At 58.1% G+C, this 22,467-nt stretch overlaps 1 protein-coding gene and 1 long non-coding RNA gene across 7 annotated transcripts; one reads left to right on the top strand and one right to left on the bottom strand.

Moving 5' to 3' along the window:
* Window positions 1-16: 16 nt before the first annotated feature.
* Window positions 17-18,556, bottom strand: PATZ1 (POZ/BTB and AT hook containing zinc finger 1). Of its 6 annotated transcripts, none has more exons than XM_036449673.2 (5): window positions 16,560-18,556; window positions 15,137-15,200; window positions 9,348-9,519; window positions 2,955-3,027; window positions 17-1,530 (listed from the first exon to the last, which is right to left on the bottom strand). In XM_036449673.2, the coding sequence occupies exons 1-5, from the start codon at window positions 17,828-17,830 to the stop codon at window positions 1,497-1,499; spliced, it is 1,614 nt and encodes a 537-aa protein (XP_036305566.1). In that variant the 5' UTR covers window positions 17,831-18,556; the 3' UTR covers window positions 17-1,496. The 6 variants fall into 6 exon arrangements, with proteins under 6 accessions (XP_036305566.1, XP_036305563.1, XP_036305564.1 ...); XM_036449670.2 differs by having other exon boundaries at window positions 2,955-3,092; XM_036449671.2 differs by having other exon boundaries at window positions 17-1,527; window positions 2,955-3,092; window positions 16,560-18,470.
* On the top strand, window positions 1,526-11,013 carry LOC118725656. Its single transcript, XR_004990076.2, has 2 exons — window positions 1,526-4,144; window positions 10,629-11,013. It is a non-coding gene; the product is annotated as an uncharacterized LOC118725656 (long non-coding RNA).
* Window positions 18,557-22,467: the final 3,911 nt, after the last annotated feature.

Here is a 22,467-nt window from a genome sequence, read left to right on the forward strand (position 1 = left end):
CGGGGAGCAGGGAGAGTAACGTACTAAGTTTTTTAATACAGTCTGATCAGATCAATTCACATCACGAGGTCCACCTGGGCTTGCTCACACGTGACACAACTGAGGTACATAATGTCCCCGCCTGCCAGCTCTCCTGTCTCCCTGTCTCCCCAATAGCACTAAACCCCCTACCTCCCTGACCAGACTGGCATTTTTTAAAATTTTGCATAAAACTATTTCTTCCATAGACTCCAAACAATCAACTAGCCAAGTTAATTATGGTACATCTAAACAAAGTTTAATACTAACCCTAACCTGTGACTGCGGTTTACAAAGAGCTCTGTATCACCTGGGATAGCTTTCAGTAGCAATTCACTACAACTGGTCCTAAAAAATAATAACAATAATAATAATAATTAGAGAATTAAAACCCAACAGCAAGTTGAATGGTTAAAATCACGTAAGAACTGTAATTTTGGGTGGGAGTGTCCTCAACAGCTAAGCTTGTCCTAGAAGCAAAATGCTAAGACTCCAAGCAGGGCTCCGAACATTCTGGGGCCCTCCGGGTCAAGGGTCAAGCTCAGGGGGGGCTCTTGGAGGACACTCGCCCTCTGGTCCATGGGATGCTGTAGGCTTCCAGCTTCCTTAAAGACAGTGGGGCGTCAGAGTTGTATATGTGGGTGGAGACCTACTGTGTTCTCCCTTAAGGGCTAGGAGATGGGGGAGTGAGGGGTTAGAGAAGTGGCAGGGGACCAGAATCACCGAGGTCCCAGAATGCCGTCAGCTGTGGGTTTGGGATGGGGGTCACTAAGAACTGAGCACCAGGAATTCCAGAGAAACTGGAACCCTTGTTGCCTTGAAGGCCCTTGATGGCCTATGTAGTGTTTCCTGCCCTTGCCCCATCCTGGGCCTCACAGACATGTCTGCAGAGTATCAGATGGGGATCTATCTAAAGACCACGGGGGTGGGCGGGTGGAGAGGGGATGGGACGATAAGGTGGGAGGGCGGGGTTTAAAAACGAATAAAAATCTCTCCGCTACAGAATCCAAAGACATCACTTCCCTCCGCATTCACAGCATTTCTCAGCAGTCCCCGGATGGACGGCCGCCTCCACAGGGACGTGGCCTCTGCCTCACTTCCCCTCTGGCCCCATGGGCTGCTGGTCAACCTCGGGATCTACTAGAGACGATGCGAACGCCGACTGCACAATCTGAAACCCGAAGGACTCGAGGAGAGACATGTTCTGCTGGGGAGAGAAAGGCGAGCCGAGGGCGGGGCCCAGGTCCCCCAGGGGGCCCCCGAGCGCCCGGACATGCACCTTCTGGATGTGTTTGTTCAAGTAGGACTTGGAACGGAAGAAGCTCCCGCACTCGGGGCAGGGGTACTTCTTCTCCCCGTCGGACTCCATCTTGTTTTTGGGGACCGCCATGTCGCAGGAGAAAGAGCCGTTGGTGTTCTGCTTCTCCGGAGTCTTCAGGTCGCTGGCATCCGAGAGGTCACCGTAGGAGTCGGAGCTCTCAATCGGATCCTGATGTGAGCATTTCTGGCCTTCTAGGAGAAAACAGAACACAGAGGCAGGATGAGGCCGGGCTCCAGAGAGGGCCCCGCCTGGAGGGGCTGGGAGGGACCAGCCACAGGCCTGTGGAGGGCGGTCGGCAGCCAGCAACGGTGCTGGCAGAACCCGCCGAGGACTGGCTGGTCAGCCTGGGGGTCTGACCACCTACGGGGCGAGACAGCAGGGCCCTGGGGCTGAGGACTCTTCATGCAGGTGCGTACGTATCGCGCATCACCATCTCAGCCTGCTCCAAGGAAGGTGGTTCAGAGAGGGGACCTCCACTGCTTCTCCCCAGAACAACACGAAGACCCCCAACTCCCAGGCCCTGACTTGGGTGCCTCTGAAGGAAAACGTCTGTTCTGATGATGCCCAAACAGGGGTGTCAGTGGCCTCACCTCTGCACCAGACTAGCTGCACCCTAGCCAGGCGGAACCAGAGCCGGGGATCCCCAAGTCAGCAGACACCAAGATGGTGGAGACAGAAGCCAGTCCTTTTCCCAGTGCTGCAAACACAAGCCTGCCCTCGCCGCCTGCCTTCTGCCAAAACCTCTCCTGGGCCGAGTGGCCAGAGCACAGAGATTAAAAACACCTTGGAACAACTCAGCCGGCAGGCTGGGCCCGCACAGAGCCCAGGACAAGCCGGACCGCCAGACACCCCTCACTGCTCTGCCCTGCCCGGCCCACAATGGAGTCCTCCACCGATCAGCAGCCTCCTGCCTGGGGTCAGAGAGCCATGCCGGGAAGGGAGGTCTGTGATGGGAGCGTGGAGCATGCCATCTCTGCCATCCGCCAAGCCCCTGGCCTCATCCCCAAAGCAACCACAGCTTAACAATACCACAAAACAACCTGAACCAACGAGTGAAGGTGGGGTGCAGGGAGCTCTACGCAAACCAAGCAAACCAACTCGGAGTCGGAGGCCATCAGGTAGGTCAATGCTCGCCATGCACCTCACGGACACAGCCAGAGGCCCTCTGGAAAGGGCGCTCCCAGCAACCAGCCACACACCTACGGAGGGGGAAGCCAGCCCTGGGCTCCCCCTGCCCAGCAGGACCAAAGGAGAAAGCATTCAGCTACAGCTCCGCACCACCCTTCCAGGGCCACAGGCGCCAGACAAGCCCGAAGTAACTCATCATGCAGGGCTCCTCCTCCTGCCCTCGGCCGGGGCATGTGGCAGGGCTCCAGACAGCAGGGGCTGGCCAGGAGGCGGGGGCTGGATCATGGCAGGGCCCTCCAGCCTCACTCACTGCCCTGGAGTGAGATACCCACTGTGACTCTGTCCTGGAGGTCACTGCCACTCGATCACTGAGCCTCCTCGAGGCGGCCAGCCAGCCGGCAGCCTTCCCGCCTCCCCGCACCCGGCCCAGCGCCCCCACAACACAGTCTGCGCAGAGAAGCAAAGTGCAGAGCAAGGGGTCGCTTGCCTTTGTTGCCATAGGTCCTGGCGCAGTGGAACGCTGCTCCCCCATTCGGTATGGGCTCCTGGTGCCTGGAGACCTGGGGAAGGGGAACACCGTGGTGGGTTTTAACATGGACCTTTAAGTAGGAGGCAGAGGAGAAACCTAAACAAGACAAAAGGAGATGAGATCCCGCGGCCAGCACCGAGACACCTCTCTGCTTCCCCCACGCGTCTCCTCCGGCCGCTCTGGCTAGCATCCCCAGGCCAGCTGCACCTAGAAGGGGCCCTCCTTGGCTCAAACACAGCTGCAACCACAGGAGCCCTCTGGCTCAGGAGCAAGGATGGCACTGTCCTCGAATCGCTTCCTCTGCAGAGCCCACTCCGCCAGGCTGCGGTGGAGGGCCCAGGCCAGCTGCCGGGACGGATGGGTGTCAGGTCAAAGACCAGACGCCTCTAGGCTTGCTTGGCACCTCAGTAAGGAGTGGTTTTCGTGGTCCCGCAGCCACGGGTCAGCTGCAAGGACCACAGCTAGAAACGGAGTCAGAAAGTCATCCGGGTTCCCGGGCCGCCAGCCAGCCAGCAGAACGCTCGCTAACACTTGTAAACGGTACCACCGATCAGATGGAGGGGAGATGAACTCCCAAAGGAATGCCTCCAGAGCAGCCCTGCTTCTATTTCTTAGAACATGTTCTAGATGCTACATTTTCACCTTCAGAATAACTGGACTTAGTAACCGCTTAGACGTTTTGATGAAAAAGAGGATGTCACATTGAAGAGTGTAGCCATCTCTTATTGATGGTGGCCTTTTGGTTCAGTTTTGGAGCATCCGTCGGGTTCATTTAAGGAAAAAGCAGGGATGATCTTTGCCTCTATTGGGGGGGGGGGGGGGACAGTCCAGCCATCTTGGGGCCACTCCAGCCCAACCCAGACGCTCCGGTCAGTTTGAGCTGTGTCATCTCTCAGGCTGGGGAGAGGAGATCTTGGGCCAACTTCCGCACCACCCACAAGCCCGCAGATATGGAACCAGGTGGGCAGGTCAGAGGGTTTCGGCTTGGGTTTCACAGGAAGAAGCTGTGTCATCGAACCCCATTCATGGCCAAGGATCAGCAAGTGCCTTCAGCAGAAAGCGAAGCTTTTGAGCATGAGGCCCACGTGGGGTGCCAGTGCCTTGATGATGTCCTTCCATTCACTCAGTCCTGGCTGACATATTCTCAGGTACCGTCATCCCCTTTAAAATTACAGGGTAACAATGGGATCCATGGCTAACGGGTCAGAGGCTGGAGAGCGCTGGGTGATGTCTGCACAAGACTCACTTTAAGAAGTCTGACTTGGCGTGGCCTTTGGAACGACAGTAAAAGTTACCATGAGCTTCCTCATTTCCAAGCTCCAAGGGTCCTTCCTTTACCTCTAGGACTTGTTTCCTAAGCCCGTTTCTTCTAGGAAGTACGTTTTCTACCTAATTTACCCGGCAAATGTTCTCTTGCCAAAGAAGAAAAAGTTCACCTTCAGCAGGTGGTGATGGTGTGCCAGCCAGCACGTTGCATGCATTATTCTGTAGTATTCCCCCAACTACCCTCTGAGCTGAGAATTATACCTGTTTTATAGATTAAAAAATAAGAGGCTTGGTGAGGTTAAGCAACTTGCAGTCACAGGTACAGCTATGAAATGGCAGAGCCTGGACTCCAACCCCAGGGCCACGTGGTCCTTAACCACTGGGCAGACTTTTTTATTATTATTATTATTATTGATTTCAGAGAGGAAGGGAGAGGGAGAGAGAGAAACATCAATGATGAGAGAATCATTGATCAGCTGCCTCCTGCACACCTCACACTGGGGATTAAGCCCACAGCCCAGGAATCGAACCATGACCTCCTGGTTCATAAGTCAATGCTCAACCACTGAGCCATACGGGCTGGGTGGGACAGACTGCTTTTTAATGTGTATTGGCCCTGGCCCCAGAAACAGCCCCATGGACTTTTGCAATAGGTTTTGTGGTCGCCATTTACAATCATGTATCTCTCTTCCATTAGAATGGAAGCCGCTGAACAAACACTCCCTTGACAACGGTGCTTGGTGGTTCTGGAGGGAATGCAGGAATGAGTGAATATTCCTCCTTTCCTGACACAGCTCCTTCACAGACCCTCTTGGGCCAGAGGCCAGTGTCCTGCCCTAGCTGTCCGGTGCTATGATGAGGGGGTCTGCCTGGGGCCAGTTACAGAGCAGCCTGGCTTATCTTACAGACATTCCTAAGAGGAAGGGTGTGGTCAGGAATGAGTCGATGAGGCTCATGGGAAAGAGGATCTCAGCCCCCTCCTGGGTGCTGTGGCCCCAACAACCAGCACAGACATCAGGGACTTTCTGATGATTCCACTTTAGAAGGGAATTTTTTTTCTCTGTTTTTTAATCCCTGCTGAGGCCTCTGCAGTGGTGTGGTGTCCCCAGGCTGGTCCATGGAGGGAAAGGGCACCAGGAATTAGTGTAGTTAGTCTTTCTGGGAAGAGCTATGTACCAGGGGAACCCAGCAGATGCTCAATGAAAACTTGCTTCTTTTTCCTGAAAATCAGGCTGAGTAACACGCGGCTGGGTCCTCTCCCCAGCTGCAGACGGTACTATCTATAGCAGAGCCACATGGCAGGGTGGGAGGAGTGGATCTACAGCTGCTGCGTGAAGCCCAGAATTTAAACACAGAGCAACTCAGCAGCCAACTGTTGGGCTAAAACAGAAGCCGAGTTTCTGAGAAGAAAACATCTTTTAAGTCAGAAACATTCCGTTGGAATTCTGAACTCGCCTGCCCATTCACCACGGATTAACCAAGAACCAACAAGGCGGCTGGATCCAGGCACAGAATGATGGGAGATATTGAGCACACACTGACTCCGCTAGAACCAGCAAGCCGCCCTCCCTCGCATTCTAGAGATGAAGACATCATTGCCAAAGGGCCATTGTGCTCCTCCATTGCATCTTGTCTGCTGCGCTGCATTTCACACTCCAGAAGCAAATCCCTTCTTTGCAAGTTTCACGTCCACGCAGGGGCCAGGGACTACCTTCTCCTTGTCCACACCTTGGTGCCAGATGGGGGCACTAGTTGGTTTGTGTCAGCTCAGAGAACCAGAGGATGGCAGGCCGTCTGCGCCCAAGACTGGCATTGATAACAACTTGTACGCCCACCTCTGGAAAGAAGACTTCCTCTACCTTTTAAGCAGTGATGTTGGGGACCCGATGTTGTCTCTGTCAGAGGCACGTTCTCAATGAGCAACCCCTCTTTCTCACATCCGTACTTATGCATACACACAAAGACCCTGCTACAGAAATTTTAAAAGAATGGTAGAAAACTATGGTGACCTACTGGATCCTTTTCTCCCTCCCGCTGATCAACTTAACTGATATCCTCAACTTGAAAATGAAAGAACAAACTTTTCTCACCATCTTCCCACTACAAATTATCTTCCTCTCCAAAAGGTCTGACCCGCATCTTGGTACGTCTCTAGGACAAAGACAAGGTCATCTGTCTCAAGTGTGGGACTAAGCAGCCAAGCTGCCTCTAATCTTTCCCACCCTTCATAGGCAAAAACTGAAAATGGCAGGTGCATAAGTAGTTGACTGCTTAAGACCCTTGGTCAGCAAACTGCGGCTCTTGAGCCACATGCGGCTCTTTGGCCCCTTGAGTGTGGCTCTTCCACAAAATACCACGGCCTTGGACGAGACTATAATATTTTGAAGAAGTGGCATTAGAAGAAGTTTTTTAAAAATTTGGCTCTCCAAAAAAAATTTTAATCGTTGTACTATTGATATTTGGCCTTGTTGACTAATGAGTTTGCCGACCACTGGCTTAAGACTCGTTGGGCCCTGGCAGGTGTGGTGCAGTTAGTGGGAGCACTATCCCATGCACCAAGGGTTGTGGGTTCGATCCCTGGTCAGGATGCATGTGGAAGGCAACCAACTGATGTTTCTCCCCTCTCCCTCTTCCTCTCTCTGGAATCAAAAGACTTGGCATTGAAGGATGTCAGAGGGCATTTGGAAATTCATTTTATCCAATCTCAACCATCTGACCAGCTGGCTGGCATTAGCCTTTGCTCAAACCCTTCTAGAGTTAAGAACATCCATTTATTGGTTCAGCTCCTCCCTGAATTCTTAACCTTGGTGGCAGGTATGAATGATCCAGAGCTATCTGTGTTCTGATTCCAGTGCCTTGATGTCTTTGGTGTCATTTTCTTCCTTGGTGTTCTTTCCTTTTTCCCCCCCCCCTTCCTGTTGGGTCTCTTTATGCCAAAGAAATTAGTCCGGAGGTAGAATCCTGTTCCTTCTCCTCCAATAAAAAGTTAAATGGTCTTCTCTTCCTTCTGAGTACCCAGGGTAGGCCCAGAGCCCTCTCTTATCTTCTTAGAAGAATGGGACTTCCTGTTTAGCTTATGATCCAGATGCAGTCTTGTCTTCTCGGAGATAAGGTGGCCTCTGCTTTTACTCTTCCGTTGTCTCCATCCCAGTCATGTCGCCTGCGGGCTGTGGCCCAAGGCCTTCGCCAACCCCAGGAAAAACAACTCCTGACTCTACAATAGTTGTTGGCTTTGCCACATCAGCGGGTCTTGTAACTGGGCCAACTTGCCCGGCTGTTCCCTGCTGCTCTCAGCTCTTCTTTCCCGGGGTGCTGAGCCCCAAGGGGCTGTGGCTCTGGACCTCCCACCAGTCCTCACTCCCCTCTGCAACCCTAGGCTTTCTGGGTTTCCTCATGAGCATCTTTCTCTACTCTCACTGGTTCCTGCTCCTGGGCTCTGACCCCAGTTCTCAAGCTGAGAACGGCAACCCTGAAAGCTTGACCGAAGGCCAGAGGATGGCACGTTGTGGCAGGATTAGCGGTATTTGGGGAGTGCTGTTAGCAAGCCAGGTTCGGATGAAACAAGACAGGAAACTTTTTCTAGAGAGGGGGCAGCCACGGTCAAGATGGTCAGCTACACCCCGATAATTCCCTGTGTGCACAACCCCACCACCTGCTACCCGGGGATATTCTGGCCAGAAGGGCCCTATGGACACGTCAGAAGGTAGGACAGGTGCTTCAGAGGCTTTTTGCCTCCCTGCTTCCCCAGCAGGGTTCTTGGGGATGCAGAGAGTGACACCCAGTGGCCTTCAGGCAAACCCCAAGCGTGCAGTCTCAGGGAGGGGGAGTGAGAACACCTCGCTGCTCAGCAGTCTCCCCCACAGTGGCCTCAGTGCACACGGAGGCCCACAGGCACCCGCCTTCCAGCCAAGGACTGCAGGAATGTTTGTTTCCCTCTGTCCCAGCCAGGGTATCGGGGTGTGTTTCCTATCAGTTACGAAGTGTAAGAACAGGCCTCCCCCTTAACCTCCATCTACTTTGTGTGCCAGGAGCCTCACAACGACCCTGTGAGGTGGGCAAAGGGGGGGGGGGTGTTCTTAACCCCATTTAAGAGATGAAGGAGCTGACGTTCAGAGGAGGAAGGGAAAGCTCGAGGTCACGCAGTAGTATTGTGAGGTGGAAGCGGCTGGGATTAAGCCCGAGGCCCCCCTGATTCCTGGTTCAGTACTCAGTCCACTAAGCCACCGCCAACACTTCCAGCAGCACTGGGACCGGGGCGTCCCAGGACACAGGACTTCCCAGCATCCACACCGGGCCAAAGCGAGCACACCGTGCAGAAGCATCCTCACACCCACTGCCGACAGCTGCCCAGCCTCCTCCTCCAGCAGAGACGCGGCGCCCGGCTCCTCCACTGACACTGTGCGTGCAGACACAAACCTCAGCCCTGCCAACAGCTGACAGGTCCTGGCGGAAGCTCAGCCTGACTTTTCACCCAACACAACACCCGGGCCGGAGCCAGAGCCACCTCGGCCAACGTCAGCAGCAAGCGCGCTCCCCTGCTCAGAACACCTCCATTCTCCTTCCTCGTCAAGGCCACGATCTGCCTGGGTCTGGGCTTGCTCCTGACCATTGGCGCTACACACAGAGTTTCTTTCCTGACCCTTGTCCATCACTAGGCTCAGCCTCCTTCCCTGGCTGCTGAATTCCACCTGCCAGGGAACCAGCCAGCAAAGCTCTCCAGGAGGTGCCCTCTCCTCCCCGCCCCCGTGGGGTCTAATGCCTCTCTCACCGACATCAATGCCTCCGTGGGCTCTCCAACTGCATCCGCCTGAGCAGCAGAAGTTCCGGGCCCAGCTGGGAACAATACCCTGCCTGTTCCCACTGCTGATCTCTTGGGAACCCCCATTCCAAACACCCTACGTCTCCTGGGACGGAAGGGGCGGCAAGCAGCTAGCTGGGCGAGGACCGCGTTTATCATTCAGAGGGAAGGGCAGGTGGGCCGTGTGCGGAATGGAGCCCGAGGCAGGGTGGTCCGGAGCCCCCAGCCGCCCACGCGGGCTCAGGGACCACCCCCCCTCCGGAAGTGAGGGACCGCGGGGAGATTACCTCGGTTGCAGATGCTGCAGAAGTTGCTGGGCCCCTCGCTGTGCTTCTTCAGGTGGTCCGCCATGTACGCTGCCCGCAAGTACTTGCCGCACACCTGGCAGGGCACTTTGTCCTCATGACAGGCCAGGTGGGAGCGCAGCCGGTCTCGGGTGGCAAAGGAAGCGTTGCAGGTCTGAGGGCAGAGAGGAAAACAGGATGAGGGGCGAGCTGGCATTCCCCCCCCGACTCCTCACCGAGCGCGCTGTGGGACTAAGCCGTTTCTGGTCGACACATCCGACTCCTCGCACAGAGAGCGTTAGAACACGGCCCAGGCTTTCTCCCCGGCCGGCCAGCTCGCCGCTCTGATTTCCCACACGGGACCCTGGAGTTGGAATTCCCAGTTCCCATGACTACCCCAGCACGGCACCCTATGCTCCCCTACAGAATGAAGACGAGGCATTTGTTCATTTGTAAACATTCAGCATTGACATCAGTTGCACTGACTACACGGGAGTCTGCACAAGAGTTACTGGCATATAAACAGACCAGCCTTCCTATTCTCCATCCCAGGTTTCCCTCGCTGCTTTATACAAAGAATTCAATTTATTCACTTGATTCAAAAGCGACTGTTCGTCTTGGCCACAGGGAAATGAGAAAGAAAGGCAAGACCAAGCCCATAGGTTACTCCCATGTTCTCGTGAGTCAATATTGAAAAATTTCGCCCATAAAATGGTACTGTCAGTGCTGCTGACACGAGAAAAGAGCAGAGAAAGCGGGCCAGAGGTTTCGGGAGCATTTGTGAAATGTTAAGTTGGGGAAGTGCTGGTAATAACAAGGAAGGCGATGCCACCCTACACTGATGGGGCACTCACTCCGTGCCAGGCGGGCACCATGCTTAGCCTCTCAGAGGCGCTTATCTCACTCGGTCCATCCTACGGCAGCCTTCCGGGGCAGGCTGTGCTATCACCTTCCCAGAGTGCCGTCACAGAGCGTTGTGCCGTGACCACCAGCTCATGGCCAGGTCGCAGGGCCAGATGACTCGGGTGATCGAGGTTGGCACCCACAACACCTGCACCCTGGGAGGGCGGGCCCAAGCCCCGGGCATTTCCTGTGTCTGGAACCTGACTCAGCCTCAGTCCCCGATCTCCCCAGCACCCCTCCCTCCGCTGAGGCCACGGAATGTCGGGAAAGTCCTCAGGAGCCTTCAGGCTGGTGACTCTCAGGCTATTTGGAGTCCATGGAAGTGTTTCCGGGATTCTAGCTGAGTCTGACTCATTTCTCTGTGTGTGTTTACTGTTGTAGAACTGCAAGAGAAAGCAACCTGCCCCTCTTAAGTGCATTCCAGATCGAAGGTTAACCTGCTGAAGACCTGCTACCCTGTTCACTTGCTCCTGCTGAGTCTGTTTAACAGAAGCCTATCCTGGGATCCTTAAGGTAAGTGAGCAGTCCTCACGGACACTTATCTATTTCCTTACTGTACAAGTACCGTTATCTGTCTCCTTATTGTACAGTCAAAAGCAAGAAACAAGCCCACGTGATACTCGAGGCCGAAGATGCCACGGCGGCTACCCTAATCCTAATACCCTGTGTGCATCAGGACAGGCCTTGCTGTTCTGTCACTATCTTTTAAGTAAGCGTTACAAGTTTGAGCAGAACACTTTCTACTAATAAAGCACCGCTTTTATTTGTTTTATATATCGAGTTTATTCGTTTGACAAATGAGGAAGCTGAGTTTAGAAAGTGATGTGCCCAAAGCACATTCAGCTGCCAGAGAAATCAGCGGTCTGAACACCCTGCCACACCAGACCAGGACCCTACCGATCCTGCCGGCTACCCCGGGGTCCCTGTCTTCCCTCACGTCCCGCTGGGCAGACAGAAGCCCTGAGAGGACACGGGACAGCCGGCCCGTGAGCCCCCTGAACCTGTTCTCTCACCATCTCTGGCTCAGTAGAGGTCGCTTCTGGTCAGTGAAAGGTGCCGGGACTTTTTAACACAGTGTATTTGGTGGCCAGGGCTCCCGACGGGAAGAGGTGACAGGACTGTGCAGGGGAACTCGAACACTTAGGTGCCTCAGAAAGCATCACGGGTGCTTGGTCTCATGGCCACAGGTGGGTCCCCCCTCAGGCTGGGACCACAAGACCCAATTATGGGCCAGAGCGAGTGGGGAGGGGGGGAGAAAGAGACTGAGTCTCCACCTAGCCCCCCAGCCTGTGAACCAGAGCGAGGGCTGCTGTAAACACCCTCTGGAGCACATGTGTCAAACACAAGGCCCGCGGGCCAAATCCGTCCCGCCAGGCCTTGCAATGTGGCCCGCACCGCGCTGTCATCACTGCACTCCGCTGCGTTTCCATCACAATGACAGTTTATGACTGTTCAGTAAACCATTCGGCCCGCGATTTAGGCTGGATTTTAGATTTTGGCCCCTTCTCTGATTGAGTTTGACACCCCTACTCTGGAGGGTGCACCTGTCGACTGATCCACAATCAGGAGCCAGCTTGGCCAGCCCGTCACCTACCCGCCGCCCCTGCATTGGTGAGAGGCTGGGTGGCCTGAGCCTCGGAACGCAGAGGAACCACACCCGGCCCAGGTGTGAGGACACGCAGCTGAAAGCGGGCATTCAGGACCGTGCCTCCCGCGTTCCCCGGGAGGGGATGCGCCCGGACGGATATGAAAGGGACGCCTGTTTCTCTCGCCAGCCTTCTTTGCGGCTCTGTCCTTGGAAGCGCGGCCTGTCAGACTCGCTGGCTCAAGATAACGGACCACCAAACCTCGGTTATCCACAAGTGGATTATCCATCTGGAGGATTCGCTAAGCAAAAGTAAAATCTCAGACCAGGCCGACTCCCCCCGCCCATCCCCCATGGATGGCCTCTCCAGGAATGAGAGCGCAGCTCAGCCTGGGCAAACAGCATGAGGAATGTAAATCTGCTGCTGAAAAGAAGACACACAAGCACAACAGCAACTCTCACTGTGTGACAAAGCCCACTGGAGCGATAGCAGGCTTAGTCCCCCAAGTTTTCTGGGGGGATCTTGAAAGTGTGTGAGTCTGAGTCTAGGCCTGCCAGAAGTCCAGAGAACACAGGACATAAAGAGGCTGGTCACATGACCCAGGAGAGAAGGCACAGAGGACAGAGGGGAGACATATCAAAGAAAGGGTCACCCAGAACCTCCATGCGGGACAACTCGAGGGAAAGGCATTCCAGGAGACAGGGAGAAGAGAGAGGGCCTGACGGGGTAAGAACGAGCCCGCAGGGTGTGATCTGATTGCCGGTGGCGCGTGGCAACGGCTGCCCTGCCCACAGCCCTGTGCTTAGGCAGCTGCTAAAGGCCAGGTCCCAGCCCAGCCAGCCTGAGCTGGGGTCACCTCTGCTCATCACCACTCCACACTGAGCCCGATATGCCCACTTCCCCAGCCCACCTCCTGATGGTTTTCTTCCCACGGGCCAGCAGCTCAGAAACAGAGCCCACGTGGTACCAGGGACGAATGCGAAACAGATGCCCCTGCTGGACGAATGCAAAACAGAAGCCCAGGCACACCTGGCTGGCCAGCCCCGCACATGGGAGCCAGCACGTCTTTACCTGCTGGGTCCCCGGTAAAGGAGTCTGGCTAGGGGCTGCAGGCAGGGCCGGCAGGCCTGGGAGAGGGCTGAGATACCCAGGGACAATGATGTCAGTGTTATGACACAAACCAAGGACAAAACACACAAAGCCTCAAATGTTAGAATTAAAACTTTTATCATCACTTGTTACCCCACGGAGCCCGCGGGGGCTAAAGGGCACACCAACAGGATCCGAGGGGGGGGGGGAATCTACATACATCTGCTTTATCAGCCCCCAAAGCCATTCGCATGATGGGGTGACCCGATACAAAGCTACTGGTTAGTCTAGTTCCTGAGCAGACCTGCTAATAAACCTCAAAAACACCAAAGTCTTATTCTCTAGCCAGAAGTGAGAGCAGGACCTGTCTGAGGGGGAGGGAGGAGCAGGACACGGGGAGGACCCAGGTGGAGTTGCACCTCTGGAGGGGCATCACTGCCAGGGTGGGGGGCGGGGTGGCCAGGCCCCATTCTAGAAAACCCCTGCCTTGGGGGGGGGGGTGATGCCAGGGGGAGGGGAAGCACAGGAGCCAGTGGCTTAGCTCCCAGGAATGCACCAGCCTCCAAAGTGGCCCAGGCCAGGACAGACACCCAGGGGCACCTGAAGCCTGCGTGGGTGGGGACCAAGGACCAAGGAGCTTCTTGCTCTCCCATCTGGGGTCCCTGAGCTGGGAAAGGCTCCGGGTCGCCCTGGGAGGAGCCAGGCATGGCGGGTGGGAACCGCTCGGCTGGCCTCTCCCAAAAGCAAGGGCCTCAGAGCAACCGCCGCTCCCAGTCCGTCCACAGAAAGCCCTGTCCGGGAGGCCAGGCTAGCCCACAGGCCACTGGGGAAAGGGCCGGCTGCCCTCGGGGGCGGCCCAGCCCTGCCGCAGGTACCCCGGAGGGCCCGGGCAGAAGAGCGCGTTGCCGGAGGGTGCTGGGCCCAGGTTTTCGAGGGCCGGGAAGGGTTTTTTTAGAGAAAGGGAAAAGGCGGTGTCAGGAACCGAATGGGACGACCTCCACAAAGCAGGCTGGGCAAAGTCCCATGATGGCAGGTCGCTAGGAAGAGATTCCAGGGGCGGCAGGCCGCTGCTGCTCCCAACCCACACCTGGAAAAAGGGCAGAGAGTGCAGGTTACCCCCGGAGGCCACCGGGCTCGGCCCCAATGCCCTCTGGGCTCCTCCTACTCTGCCAGGCTCTCGCTACCCGGGAGAGTCCGCATGTGCTCTGTGACGAGAAGACCGGAGACGGAGAGAAGGCAACGAGGCACGGATGGACCTTACAGCCCCGCCCCGGGTTAGCGTCCTCTGGAGGCCACCTCGCCTCACTCACGTGATCACCATCCGCGCTGGCTCCTTGGCCTGCCTACCACACGTCCACCCTTCACTGCAGGTCTCCCCGAACCCTCCCTCCTTGCCACCAACAGGGTGTAGAGAAGCAGGTTACCCCCCGAGGCTGCAGTAAGCACCCCACAACTCTGGGCACCCGAGAGGGGAGGTAACCAAGGAGGAGAGGAGGCGTGTTCTCCATCTGCACAGGAATGCTCAGCGGCCAAGAGAGGAAACTCAAGTTCCTGGGTGCCACAGGGCCCCCCAGGTATTACTCAAGCAGACACACCGAGGGTGAGGACCGTGTCCAGCCTTCCCGACCGCCTGCTACGCAAAGAGCTCACGAGAGGAAACCATCTTGCCCTCCAGGCCTCAGGAGGGTGACACAGGTGCCAGTGCTCCGAGGGAAGACCGCCCACCCTCCCCACCTCCTGCCGACCTCAGGGAACTCCAATTCGGGTCAGGCTGCCTGACAAACAAGGGGACCAGGAGCCCTCTGCAGGTCCCCCCCGCCCCCGCCCCACTGGCCTCTGGACACTGCAGAGAACCAGAAGCCGGGCCCAGCGGGAGGCCAGTGCCCCCAGGACAACACGTGAGCCATGCGGCCCACCGTCCACAGAGCTGGCCAACACCAGGAAAGGAGAGCCTAAGCTAAGCAACACAGGAGACAGGGTGGAAACCAGGACCCAACAACCAGGAAGGAGGGGACGGCGGGAGGGGGCCGGGGGAAGAACAAAGAAGAGCCGACGGACGGAGCGGGGAGGGTCAGAGGAGGAGGTGTGCCAAGCGGTGGTCAGCCAGCGGCCCCGCACGCCCCGCACGCGCAGCAGCTGGCTGGTGGCTGGGCCGTGAGGACAGCAGCGATCTCCTCCAGCCCCGCGCGGCCTTGGCCGACCCCTAACCCCTACCTGACACTTGTGAGGCCGCTCGGAGGTGTGCACCTGCTTGATGTGTCCATTCAAGTGATCGGGCCTGGAAGGGAGAGAACCGAGACAGGCTTTAAAATCAGACCTAAAAAAAAAAAAAAAAATGGGGCCACGCTCTTGGCCAGGCCCCCCAACCCCCCCTCCCACCCTGATGGAGCGCACTCCCTCTCCCCCACCCCCCAGTGTGACAAAGACAACCTCGATCCCCCCCCCCTGGCTCCCAGGCCCAGGCCTCTCTGGCGGGAAGGGAAGTGAGTGTTTGTGTCTGACCTTGCCTGCCCACCTCCCTCCCCCACCAGAAACTCAATGATTTCCAGGACCCTGAGGAGGTGGCTTCAGAATGAGACAAGCTGCCTCGCTGCAGCCTTTCCGGGAGGGGGTGTGTGTGATTCATTGTCCAGACTAAAGCCCCTTAGAAACTCAGCGTTCCCCTCCCCCAGCCTCTCCCGCGGGCGGCAGCCAATGAATGCCACCCAGATGGAATTCAGTCCCCAGAGGCCGAGGGATGGAGCCTTAAGTCCCCAGCTGGGCTGGTAAGCCAGATGCCCGCCAGAGCAGGTGGGCAGGGGTTGCCTGACCGGTAAGACTGGTTCCTGAGTGGGGCCCCTCTGAGGGAGTTCTCCATCCCCGGGTTCCACACACACACACACACACACAAGGTCCTTAGTATCCAGGCAAGTTAAAACCAGCCTTTTATCCTGGATATTCCCTTCAGAGAGAAACAAAACAACCCCCCACTCCCGGACAAGTTGGGGATCCCTAAAAAGTGCATCTCAAAAACCGCCCTGCCCCCTTCCTCTGTGTCCTGTGGGGCCAGTTCGGCTCGGGAGCCACCAGATCTGAGCTGATTGAAGATGTGTTAGGAAGAGACTCTGGGTGCCCAGCTGCCTGCCCGAGAGGGGCAAAGCTGGAGCCCACCGATCTCTGATGGCCGGTGCTGAGCTGTGGGCTGGGGGACGTGGTGGCCCAGGAGCGCAAGGAGTCTGAGACACACTTGTTTCTGTTTCAGCGTCTCCCTCCCTCGGCAGGCAGCCATTCAAGCGGGGAAAGTCGCTGGAGGAGCCCAGCCTCCCGCCCCCAGAGGGGGCCCCACGCCTGGTGCCGGAAACACAAAGGAGCCCAGGGAGAAGAATGGTGAGGCCCGGTGGCTGTGGCCTGAGGAATCCGGGGCCCTTCCCACCAGGCCCCGAGGAGGGGAGACGGCAGGGCAGGCCTGGAGCCAGAGAACTTCCCTGGGGACGAGAAAGCAGCTTTCGGCCAGCACCCTCTCAAAAGCAGGGCCGTTATAAAGCACTCCCCACCCCAGACTGGGGTCCAGTGACCTCCGCACTCCCAGATCCTGGCAAGGAGCTACGCCCGGGGTCAGAAATAGGGCAGGTCACAGGGGGGAGGGCACCATGCTCACCTGGAGAAGCCTTTCCCACAGCTCTGGCAGATGTAGGGCTTGCCCACGGACCCGTCGTGGGACCGCACGTGGTAGGACATGCGGTCTTTTCTCTTGAACCTCAGCCCGCACACGGGGCAGGAGTAGGGCTTCTCCCCCGAGTGGGAAAGCTTGTGCCGGTTGAGATGGTACACATCGCGGAAGATCTTGCCGCAGATCTCACACGCCACCTGCTTCCTGGTCCGGCTCCTCTTTCTGGGTCCGTCGGGGTCCTCGGAGATGGGCAGCCCGTTCTCACCCAGCCTGGGAGGAGGGAGGTCGATGTAGCCCAGCTGGAGGCTGGTGACGCCATGCTGGGCCTCGTGCTGCCGGAGCCGGTTGGCATCGGTGAACACCTTCCCGCACAGGCCACACGGGAGGATGCCTGCCTCCCGCAGGCCCCCCGGGGACCCGAACATGGAGTCCAGCAGGTTGGCCTTCCTTGGGCGGCCCCGGCCTCGTTTGCCAGTCAGGGCAGGGGCACTGGATGCCACGTTGGGGAATGGGGAAGTCAGCAGTTGGGGGGACAGGGGTCCGGCCACCATGGGCAAGCGGTCCACCCCAGGTAACACAGGCAAGGACGCCTGGCCGGCAATGGCCGCGCCAGCTGCCCGAGCCGCCTCCTCCTCGGGCTGCATGCTGCCTGCAATGCCATTGCTGTTGGCTGCCAGGGCTGCCCCGTTGGTCATGTCCAAAGGGAAGCCCAAGTCTGAGGTCCCGGGGGGACGAAAGAGCATGATGTCAGCGCGGGCAGGGGGCACCAGGATCTGCACATTGGACTGTTTGATGACTTCCTGGCAGATCTCGATGACCGACCGCATCAGCAGGAACTTGGCGGCCGTCATGAGCTCGGGGAAGCTCTCCAGGCGAACGACGATGCGGGAAGTGTAGGCGAAGTCCAGGATGTCCCCGAACACCTTGGAGCTGATGGTGTGCATCTCCAGCTCCCGGCCGCCCCCGGCCCCGCCGCCGGGCCCCGCCGCCGCGCCCCCCACGTCGGCGGGACCCCCGTCCGCGGTTCCGCCATCGCCCAACTGGGCGCTGAACACCGACTCGAAGTACTCGCTGCAGGCGGCCAGCACGGCGCGGTGCGCCGGGAAGCTCTCGTCCCCCACCCGCAGGAGCACGTCGCAGAAGCGCCCGCCGTTTTTGCGCTGCTGGTTCAGGTTGTGCAACATCTCGGTGCTGTGCCTGCTCACCTGGTAGGTGTAGCAGCCCGACGGGCCGCAGGACGCGTCGTTCACCCGCTCCATGTCCGCCGCCCCCTCCCCGCTCTCCCGGCCGCGGCTCTCGCCCGCCCCTTTCCCTTCCCCTAGGCAGGAACAAGAGGGGCGCAGCGGACGTGTCTATACTCCCCACACGTGCCGGCCCCGGGGCTCTGTAGTCTCGCAGGTGCGCCGAGCGCACACGCCCCCTGCCCGGATCGTACCGTCTAGACTGCAGGGCGCACCACCCCCCACATAGCGGCCCCTACCCCCGCCGGATCGCGCGCTCCTCTCGCCTCTCCGCCCGCCCGCCCGCCTCCCCTTCTCGGTCTACCTCCGGGGGGGAACAGCGCACAGAGGTGCGCCCCTCCTGCCAACTCGCCTGCCGCCTCCCCTCCCGCCCGCCAGGCGGCGCCGGCGCGCAGCCAACAGGGGCGCGCGCGCGGGGAGGAGGAGGAGGGGTCCCCGCGCAGGCGCGCGCCGCGGCTTTCCCCGGGCCGCTGGGGGCGCGCGCTGCGTCCCCTGCAAAGCGCGAGCCGGGGCGGGGGCGCCGGAGCGGAGGAAACAAAAGGCGAAGGCGGCGGCGGGGCGCGCAGCGGGCGGCGGCACCGGCTGGGTCCCGAAGCCTGGCGGGCGGCGGCGGCGGCGGCGAAGGCTGCAGCGGGCGGGCGGCGGCGGCGGCTGGGTGGGCCCTTCCCCGGGCCGGGCGAAGGCGGCTGCGAGCTGCGGCCCCGGGCTCCGTGTGTTCGGAGCGGAGGAAAGATGGCAGCGGCTGCACTTCCTCTTGCACTTTCACCCCTGGGGGGAGGAGAAGGAGGGGGCGATACCAACAACACCCCCCCTTCTCGCTTGCAGGAAAAAAAAAAAAAGAAAAGACGAGCTCGGTGTGGGGGGCCCCCGGTGCCCCCGGCCCTGCACGTGCGCACCCGGATCCCCGGCACCGGCCGCCCCGCGCTGCAAACTTTCCACTTTCTTTGTGCCGAGCGCCCCCCCCCTCACCGAGCGAGGATGCACGTCCCCCCTTCCCTATTTATACACCCCCCCCCCGCCGCCGCTCCCCCCGCTTCCTGCCCCCCCTCCCCATTCTCCAGCTCCGCCAATGCTGGCGCAGCTGAGCCCCCGTACGGCCCCCGCCTCCCCACCCCACCCGCGGGGCCAGGGGCTGCAGCCTCGGCCCCCCCGGACCAATGCAAACGAAGCGCCGAGCCAGCAAACCAGGTCCCACTGCCCCTCCCTCCGTCCCTCCCTCCCCGCCGAAAAGTGGCTGTGTGTGCGGGCCGGTGGGGGAAGGGGGACCGAGGGGTGCAGATCTGGGCCCCCCGGTCCCAGCTTTCGGTGTGCACCCGTAAGGAGAACGGGCTTCGGCCGCCGCTCAGAGCCCACCTTTGATGCGCGGAAAACCCAGAAGTCGCCTTCCCGCTCCCAGCCCCAGAGAGCCCGGGGTCCTGGCTGGGGGACAGGCCGAACCTCCGGAGCTGCCCCTGCACCCCGCGCACCCACAGATCCGAGGGGGCTGAGCGTCCGGGAGCTGGGGAGGAGAGGCCATCGTCCCGGCTCTCCCCCCAGCCCCCGCGCCGAGCCCTGTGCCCGGGGAGGGACAGGCAGCAGCTCAGGGAGGCGGCCGCACAGGCGCGCGGGCGATGGGCAGGGGCAGGGGTCCGCGCGCACCCCAGCACTGGGCCCTGGAGAAGTGAGGGTGCCGGGGGGTCTGGGGAGCGCCCTCCGGCCCGCTGAGGCCGCAGCATCCCCGGCGGCCCCGGAGCGCTCGGGCCACAGGCCCCGCGGGCAGGCCTGGGCGCTTTGTCCCCGCTCCGCCCCGGAGGATGCCGCGTGCGGGCGGGACCCTGAGGACTGGCTGCCGCCGCTGGGCACCGGGGCTCGGGGCTCCGAGCTGCAGGCGCCGCGTGTGCGGGCGGGAAGTTCCCACAATCGCAAAGAAGGAGCGAGTGTGGGTTCCAAACTTTCCACGGTTCCCAACTCCAAACCGAGCGCTTCCATTAGGAGCCGCGGAGGAGGGGGCGGGGGAGGGGATGGGAGGGGGGCATTCTGGGGATCCGCGTGCAAATGATCGGGCCCGGCTCCCAGCTCCACTCGGGATTCCCGCCGCCGCCGCCGCCGCCTGCCCGCTCCGCGCCGGGCCACGCGCGCCTCGGGGGCTTCCGCGCGTGCCGCCGAGGGAGGATCCGAGTTCGAGAACCCCGCCTCCGGGTTACTGTGGTCTGGCTCCGGCCAGAGGGCCTCTCTGAGCCTCTGAGTTAAACAGTTTGCCCCCCCCCCCCCCATGTGTACGCCGGCGATGGCAGCACCTGTCTCGGGAAGGCAGGATCCGAGGGTCTTTGCGCGGCACCCAATTCTGGGCTGGATGCCTCTCCTTGCACACCTCTGCCCTTCCCCGGACGTAGTGGGTGCTAAAAGCCTGTTGGAGAGAGAGAAAAATGAAGCTTAGAAACTTAAGGAAAATTCCTGGACCGGGAGCCAGGCTATTTGTGTTTGTTCTGAGTCACAACCTGCTGTGTCGCCTCAGGCTACTGCCTTAACCTCCCTGAGCCAGAGCTCAGAGCCTCTTGGGTGGGTTCTGGAACCGCAGTTTTTCGTGTGTGTGTGTGTGTGTGTGTGTGTGTGTGTGTGTTCCAGAGTGCTGCAGGGAGCAGCCACAGAGAGAGATGAAAGGGATTGAATTATTGAGGGCCTTTTGCTGAACACACATCTTCCCTCCGAGGTGGACACAGCCATGTCCATTCTACCCACGGAAATGGGTGACCTGCCCAAGGCCAGACAGTAATCCAACCGGTTAACCTGAGTATGCCCCTGCCTCACCAGTGGCTTCTGAACCCACTTACTGGCTTGGCTCCTCCGGAAAGGAAGAACCGGCTCTCGTCTGCTGGGCTTGGAAAAGGGTGCGGGCCCTGGCCAGTGTGGCCCAGTGGGTTGGTTCCTTCCTGGTCAGGGCGCATGCCCAGGTTGCAGGCTCAATCCCTGGAAAAAAAGGGGCTGTGACAGGCTTCATCTCAGAGGGTCCACCCTAAGACGATAGGTGCCCGTTGCTCTGAAGGAGAGGGCGATGCATCAGCCCATTTTGCAGAAGGGAGGCCTGAGGCTGAGGGAATCTGAAGACGGTACAGCCAGAGGCAAACCCATCTCCCGCTCTGCACCTCGTATTCCCGCTGCATGTCACCTTGGCAGCATGCCTGCACAGGAGGACTGCAGTGACCTCTCACCTTCCTCCATGACCCCACCTTCAGTCCTGCCCATCTCTTAGGCTCCCAGAACTCCATTCTGTAACTTCAGGCTTCCAGACATTCTTAAAGGACACTGAAGTGATATTCACACGAAATGTAACCATTTTAAGGTGTAATCCAGTAGCACATATTACATTCACAATAGGTGCAAACACGACCTCTATCAAGTTCCAAACATTTTTGTTAGTGGTTGGCAAACGGCAGCTCACGAGCCACATGCGGCTCTTTGGCCCCTTGAGTGTGGCTCTTCCACAAAATGCCACGTACCCTAATTAAGTGAATAACAATGTACCTACCTATGTAGTTTAAGTTTAAAAAATTTGGCTCTCAAAAGAAATTTCCATTGTTGTCCTGTTGATATTTGGCTCTGTGGACGGATGAGTTTGCCGACCACTGCGTTAACTCCAACGAAAATTGCCGCACCCCACAGTCCCCCCTCCAGCCCCTGGCAACCAGCAGTCTGCATTCTGTCTCTAAAGGTTTATCTGCTTCAGATTAATATGACCAGACGTCCCGATTTTTAACAATTTGTTCCACAGCGTTTTTAAAAAGTCCAGATTTTTTAAAAGATTCTTTTAAATCTTTTGGTCTTTTTTAAAACGCCGCAGGACGCAGGACAAATTGTTAAAAATCAGGGCATCTGGTCACCTTACTCTAGATATTTAATATAAATGGAATCATACCATATTGGAACTTTTTTAATAAATATATTTTATTGATTTTTTTACAGAGAGGAAGAGAGAGGGGTAAGAGAGCTAGAAACATCAATGAGAGAGAAACATCCATCATCTGCCTCCTGCACACCCCTCACTGGGGATGTACCCGCAACCAAGGTACATGCCCTTGACCGGAATCGAACCCAGGACGCCCCGGTCCATAGGCCGACGCTCTATCCACTGAGCCAAACCGGTTTCAGCAATATTTGGACTTTTGAGTCTGGCTTCTTTTACTTCCCATAGTTTGAAGTATCAGTACTTCATTTCTTTCTTTGGCTGAATTCCATTGTGTGGGCACCACCTTCTCTTTATTCATCCATTCATGGCCTGTAGGCTGTAGGCTGTTGTGAATAGTGCTGCTATCAATATTCGAGTACAAGTATTTGTTTATGTATCTGTTTTCAATTCTCTTGGGTATATACCTGCAAGAGGAATTGCTGAGTTGTATGACAATACTAGGTTTAACTTATTTTTAAAAAAAATACATTTTATTGCTTTTTTTTTTTACAGAGAAGAAGGGAGAGGGACAGAGAGTTAGAAACATCAATGAGAGAGAAACATCGATCAGCTGCCTTCTGCACACCCCCCCACCGGGGATGTGCACGCAACCAAGGTGCATGCCCTTGACCGGAATTGAACCCGGGACCCTTGAGTCTGAAGGCCAACGCTCTTATCCACTGAGCCAAACCAGTTAGGGCAGGTTTAACTTTTTGAGAAGTCCTCAAACTGT

The sequence above is a fragment of the Pipistrellus kuhlii genome, unplaced genomic scaffold, assembly GCF_014108245.1.
Source record: "Pipistrellus kuhlii isolate mPipKuh1 unplaced genomic scaffold, mPipKuh1.p scaffold_m20_p_20, whole genome shotgun sequence".
Classification (NCBI taxonomy): domain Eukaryota; kingdom Metazoa; phylum Chordata; class Mammalia; order Chiroptera; family Vespertilionidae; genus Pipistrellus; species Pipistrellus kuhlii.

Bases quoted from the DNA above. Each gene is read 5' to 3' on its own strand.
- PATZ1 (XM_036449670.2), bottom strand. From the start codon at position 17,830: ATGGAGCGGGTGAACGACGCGTCCTGCGGCCCGTCGGGCTGCTACACC. The intron at 15,201-16,559 runs GTGAGCATGGTG...TCTCCCTTCCAG, and splicing joins TGTGGGAAAGGCTTCTCCAG to GCCCGATCACTTGAATGGAC. The intron at 1,531-2,954 runs GCAAGCGACCCC...GTTTTCTCCTAG, and splicing joins CAGGACCTATGGCAACAAAG to AAGGCCAGAAATGCTCACAT.